The following is a 6,385-nucleotide window of genomic DNA, read 5'->3' on the forward strand; positions in this document are numbered from 1 at the left end:
ATTATCAAAACATACCCTGTTCCATTCATAAATTTAGCTACTTATGAGAAGACATATTGTAAACATAATGAGCTTGGAAAGCAGGCTAACAAAACTAATAACTAGGTAGTCCTAACAAGGACCACAAGCCTATTTTGTCAAAGCCATGATGAACCATTACCAGAATTAACTATGATCACTATTTACAGGAGAAGGCATACAAGCCTTTTAGGTTAGGCTCTGTGATGGTATGATGACATTTCAAGGTTTTACATTGTATGCTTATTATCATCATTAATGAATGCGTTACGTTTTTCAAAATATCTGACATAATAGAGAAATGCGTATCTGAATGCTTACACATGCATTTCTGAAATATAACGTAGCTTGACATTCATAAATGAAAATTCTCAAGTAAAAGTGCTATATGTAAACGCAGACGATAGGTGGCAGTAGAGTCTAGTGAACTTGGCTGAAGAGTTGCAGGAAGTTGCGCATAGAGACTAGCTGGGTACAATGGCGCCTCTAGATCTGGATAAATATGCGGAGATTGCAAAGCAGTGTAAATACCTACCAGAAAACGACCTCAAGGTAATTGTGGATTCATAGAAATGTTTTTTATTAAGTCACGTCCTAAGCACACAATGTTACCTCGCTGCTGTTTGTTTTGTGTTACAGTAGCATAATTAGCTAACGTTGGCTAGCTTGCGGTGCTAACGTCATATCGGTCAGGAAGTCAAAACTGTTATAGCTGTCAAGAGTAAACACTGGTCGAATTTTAGCTATTCTTTTTTTGTTTTTTACCGAAGCGGGATTGGAAATATCCAGCGTTGTCTTACCATTAACTACTGACGCTAACGTTAACGGTTATTCTGATTCTGAACTGCTGATGCTGACCCAGTTGATAAAAATGACTGTCATTGACCAGGTTGCTTACACAGCTTACATGTTTGGTGCGGTTGAATGGAACTCTGGTGCTTTTAGCCCTATGTTTTATCCCCAGTTCAGTTGGTTTAGTCGGTTCAGTTCGGAGAAAATCAAACTCCAGTCCGGACATATCCCCGATACTTTGCGTTTTAAGTTATTTACTATGGAGAAATGCATACCTGGTAGAACATGAAGCATAGCATTGTATGGAGCCACTCTTTGATTCGGCATACATATAATCCAACTGTCAAATTAGTTTGTAGAATTGGTTCACATTGCCCGCCGCCGCCCATCACGCTATATTTTGGTGGAGGACAATTGAGGGAATAACAGTCGTATCAATTATAAAAGTTGAAAATGTATTGAAATACGTGCTGCATGGTGGATCACGTATATGCCGAATTTATCAGTGGATCCTAATGATTCTCGGAAACCCTTAAGTTTTGTTTTACGAGGTGTATATATGTTTGCCGATAAATAAGGCAACATTATCGGCCAGATTTTTTAATAGTGTTTGGTGTGACGTTTTCTCCACGCCAGAGAGAACGGAACATATCGGTCTAGGAGAAATGACGCATCATGTTGACTGTTACTAGCAGTAACTAGACTGAGATTCCTTAGTTACACAGGTATACATGTAACATACACCCCCCTTTGGGAAGAATGCACACATGTTCAGAAAAGTATGGAAAATAATGTACAGTAATGATATATACAAATGGCGACACAGTTTGGCTTTTGACCTAGTGTCATTCACATGTTGATAGTGGTAGTTGTGAAGTAAAGTCGAGTGACCTGGCTTAGTTGACAGTCATTGCTGCCCAGCATTCATCAGCATACATCATACTGAACACCAACTGCAGTCCTCACATCTTATTTAGAAATAAATGCATGGGGTTTTGATATGGAAAATCTAAATGCTGTTTCAGAGGCTTTTCCCCCCTGACAAAAATAAACACTGAATACTTGTCATTTTGGCATGATAATGGTCAAATTGAAAGATATTGAATATCAGCATGAACTAAACAGAGCAGAGACGACGGCAGTACCGCAGATGTTGCTGACATCTGTATCTGTTTTGTTTCCAATCTGCACAGAGGTTATGCGACTATGTGTGTGACCTTCTGCTGGAGGAATCCAACGTCCAGCCTGTTTCTACTCCTGTAACAGTATGTGGGGACATACATGGACAGGTAAACGCCAAATTCCAGTGCACTGAAGAAGACAGAAATTCTGCCCAAATATGGGATTCCAGATCCCATATTCAGTGTAATGTGAAAATGAATAGTGGTGTAAAATAACTGCCTTTAACTACATCCAACCATAATATTGATATTTTTGCTCTCGGGCTTTCCTCCATTATGCATTTCTTTATTTGTTGAGGTGGATTCTGATGAGTTTTGAAGCTGCAATGAAAAAAATGAAAAATTGCCTTTGTGAAGTGAGAATAACGCAACATCCACACCATGGTTGTTATTAAAATATTTTTTCTAAAATTCAGTAATGTGTTAAAATATGTACATTTTCTACTTGAAGTAGCCTAGTTCAGACATTTTAAGAACCGAATGACTGCCAAACGGGATCCAAAAATCCCATAATTTTCACCATAGGCAAAAGAAAATGCATCCGGATGTAATGCAAAAGTCACAAAATGATGACAACACTTGAGAGGACTATTGTTACACTATAATTTTATTTGGCCAATTGTTTTACATTGTTGACTACATTTTCATCTCCTTGTGTCTCAGTTTTACGATCTTTGCGAACTCTTCCGAACCGGCGGCCAGGTTCCAGACACAAATTACATATTCATGGTTTGTATATTTAAATCACTTTCAATTTACCTATCTTAATGGTTCTTTTTAAATTGGTGTTGTTGTATAATGTTTACAGCAATGAACCTCTGTCGCTCTGTGTCTTTAGGGCGACTTTGTGGACCGAGGATATTACAGCTTGGAGACGTTCACCTACCTGCTGGTGCTGAAGGCTAAATGGCCCGACCGCATCACGCTCCTCCGTGGAAACCATGAGAGCAGACAGATTACCCAAGTGTATGGCTTTTATGGTGAGATTACAGGCTTTTTGGTGGTCACATATCATCACTATTCTCACTTCCTGAATCAGTACTTCTTGTTTCAAGTAAATGAGTCGTTTCTTTTGTTTTTGTTTTTTGCCTTGCAGACGAATGCCAAACCAAGTATGGGAATGCAAATGCCTGGCGATATTGTACCAAAGTGTTTGATATGTTAACAGTTGCAGCAGTAAGTATTGGAACTGTTACTTTGAGTTTCATATGATGGGCATTTTGTCAAATGGGAACCAATTACAGGAAACCACCCAAAACCACGAATGTTGACATCTGATAGTCAGAAGTTCATGCTTTGAAAGTCTAGCATAATAAAACAAAGTCTGGACTGATGCTCATGTTCAGCTGTTTCTACATGTGTTCTTAACTGGTATGAACACCAGAGAAGAAGAGTGCAGACAGGTCCGCCATGCTTAGCTAAAGTTAGAGGGACTGGTTTTGTTTTAACACATTTTTTTTATTGTGCATTATCCATTCTAAAGTGGAAAATGGAAATGGAGAAATACATGCTAAAAAAATCTATATTTTATTTTTATTTTATAGCACAAGAAAGTGTCACTTAAACCACTTACTTCCATTGTGGTTCTTGATGGACAAAATAATAATAACTTGACATACAACACAAAAACATGCAACAAAAACACAATCAAGGGATCATGGGATATACATTTTTCAGATTCATATACAAGACTTACAGTATGACATCCTAACTTTCTTTTGTGCGTATTTGTCAGCTGATGGACGAGCAGATCCTGTGTGTTCACGGAGGCCTCTCTCCCGATATCAAAACCCTGGATCAAATCCGAACCATTGAGCGGAACCAGGAGATCCCCCACAAAGGAGCGTTCTGCGATCTGGTGTGGTCGGATCCCGAAGACGTGGACACCTGGGCCATCAGCCCCCGAGGAGCCGGGTGGCTCTTTGGCGCAAAGGTCACAAACGAGGTGAGAGATCACAACAATAGATATTATTATGTTTTTTTACTAGGACTGGGACGATATATCGAAATTCAATATATTGCAATACAGAAATGTGACAATACGTATCGTGGGGCAGAAAAATGAATCGCGATATTAGCTAGATTTTATTCTATACAACCACGATACGATGTAATAAATAGAAGTTCAATGACAACAAAGTCTGACTGCAGAATTTTTTTTATTTTTTTTTCTGCGACAAATCTTTCTAGCGATGCCATTGGCTCGCTAGAATGTAAACAACAATTTAAAAATGTCATTACAAAGTGTAAATAATATAATTTGAATGGAGAGCTTGTGAAATTGTGATGGTCAAGCGTCTCATTTGTGATTACTACAGCAGAATAAAATGCAGCTAATATCACCATTCATTTTTCTGCCCCATGATGCATATCGTCACATTTTTGTATCGCGGTATATTGAATTTCAATATATCGGAGAGAGTGAAGGTGAAGGAGAGGGCGAAGTGAACTGCATTTGGCTCGGCAACACTTGCAGTTTCTAACATATCTCTGTCTTTTTTCCCCCTCCTTTGTTCCTTCGTATCCAAAACTGTACCCAAAAAAACAAAACGCCAAGTTCGTCCACATCAACAACCTGAAGCTGATATGCCGGGCGCACCAGCTCGTCCACGAAGGCTACAAGTTCATGTTCGACGAGAAGCTGGTGACGGTGTGGTCGGCCCCGAACTACTGCTACCGCTGCGGCAACATCGCCTCCATCATGGTCTTCAAAGACGCCAACACGCGAGAGCCCAAGCTCTTCAGAGCGGTGCCGGACTCGGAGAGGGTCATCCCGCCTCGAACGACGACGCCGTACTTCCTGTAAGCGGCGGCGAAACTCAAAACAGCCCCAAACACCACAGACAAGGGACTGCAGTGTCTGTGTGTGGCGGCGGCATCAGCACTCGTGAACCCATATTAATTTTGTATAGTACATTTTAGTATCTTTTCAACGAATCTCCGCTCTCGGTGCCAACTGTCCGCAATTCTCCCCGCTCTGTGCATTTAATGCCATTATTCCACAGTTCAAATCACATTCTGAGATGATACAGCTGCAAGTTGTCCCCCTAAGTGTTCACCGCATCACCGTCAACGCCGTGTAAATGTTTTCTAGACGAAGGATTGAAACGACACAGAAGCCAACTTGTAAACCCTTGTAAAATTTTGCTTATTTAAAAAAAAAAAAATCTCCATTGTAGTTTACAATAAAAAAAATTCACTCTGAAGAGCAAATCACAAGGTGTATTATGTTATATATAATGTTTCATTTTATTTTGTTATGGAAGTGTATTAAAGTTGTGTGTAAGATAATGATGAAGCACTGCACAAAAGCAAAATTGCTTTTATTAAGATAAGCGTACTGTTTAGTGTTGTAATGTGATCTTATAAATAAACACTTAAACCTTGAGTGTTAATGTCTAGCCATTTCTTGTAATATCTGTGGGTAAAATATGGGACTTCCAGATTCGGAATCAGTTTTACTTCTCCTTATTGTATTTGTGTATTTCAGCATAGTTTTTATTACAATATTCAGACATCAATAACAAAGTCACTTCACAGCAATGATACAAACAAAATGGGAGAAATGTCAAAAAATGACAGCATTCTTAAACAACTGACATTCACTCAGTAAATATAATATTGGATGATAAATAAACGTATTTAGAAATTTCAGTCTATTCATGACATAAAATGAATGAAAAATATTTTAAAATTGGGATAAAAAGTTGGACTTAGTGCTACTGTAGTGAATTACTCAAACAAACTAGTTGATGTAGGTCCAAGGGTTGCACCAAAATCCAGCCAAAGATGCTGGTTTAACTATCAAGATAGTTAACCTCCTATTCCAGTTTAAGGAAGCCCTTGTCTGCTACACAGGAACAGCGTAGAGGTGGGAAATCATCTCGCACAGGCATACAACTGTGTAAAACCAGAATAATAATGAATAGTCAGATAGCAGGCGAGCTAGCTAGTGCATACAGCAGTTAATTTATGTAAGAACCTTCATGAATATGAATCTGACCAGAAGCACATCGAGTTTTTGTTTGTGATTGACACCAATGTTTGGTTTGTATTGTGTTCATGTAAAACATTAACTCAAATGTATCATTCATTAAGTGCATTTTGTTATCAAAAGAAAAATTTGTTATCAAAAGAAAAAGCTGAGACTGCTGCTACCGCAGCTGCTACTGATAATTATCAGCAGCAAACAAAGTCCAAAGGAAACTTCAATGATGGTGTTTAACAGCTTCAAACGAGTTTGAATGTGTATGAACACTTCAGAATCATTGCTTTGAACTGTGAAGTTGTTCGGACAGTTTTTCTGGTATGACTTGAATGTAACAATACCTAAAAAAATAAAGATATTGAACCGAACGTGAGACGTTCTCGTGCACTCCTAGCCAAAAAAACAA

At 38.7% G+C, this 6,385-nt stretch overlaps 1 protein-coding gene across 1 annotated transcript; it reads left to right on the forward strand.

The window, feature by feature from the left end:
- The first annotated feature begins 462 nt into the window (after positions 1–462).
- Positions 463–5,371, forward strand: LOC139917578 (serine/threonine-protein phosphatase 6 catalytic subunit). The gene is made up of 7 exons (XM_071906730.2): positions 463–570; positions 2,004–2,099; positions 2,655–2,720; positions 2,830–2,971; positions 3,088–3,167; positions 3,727–3,936; positions 4,549–5,371. Exons 1-7 carry the CDS (start codon positions 496–498, stop codon positions 4,795–4,797), a joined length of 918 nt encoding a protein of 305 aa, XP_071762831.1. The 5' UTR covers positions 463–495; the 3' UTR covers positions 4,798–5,371.
- Positions 5,372–6,385: the final 1,014 nt, after the last annotated feature.

The sequence above is a fragment of the Centroberyx gerrardi genome, chromosome 8, assembly GCF_048128805.1.
Source record: "Centroberyx gerrardi isolate f3 chromosome 8, fCenGer3.hap1.cur.20231027, whole genome shotgun sequence".
NCBI classification, from domain to species: Eukaryota; Metazoa; Chordata; class Actinopteri; order Beryciformes; family Berycidae; genus Centroberyx; species Centroberyx gerrardi.

Bases quoted from the DNA above. Each gene is read 5' to 3' on its own strand.
- LOC139917578 (XM_071906730.2), top strand. From the start codon at position 496: ATGGCGCCTCTAGATCTGGATAAATATGCGGAGATTGCAAAGCAGTGT. The intron at 571-2,003 runs GTAATTGTGGAT...CAATCTGCACAG, and splicing joins TACCAGAAAACGACCTCAAG to AGGTTATGCGACTATGTGTG. The intron at 2,721-2,829 runs GTTTGTATATTT...CTGTGTCTTTAG, and splicing joins ACACAAATTACATATTCATG to GGCGACTTTGTGGACCGAGG.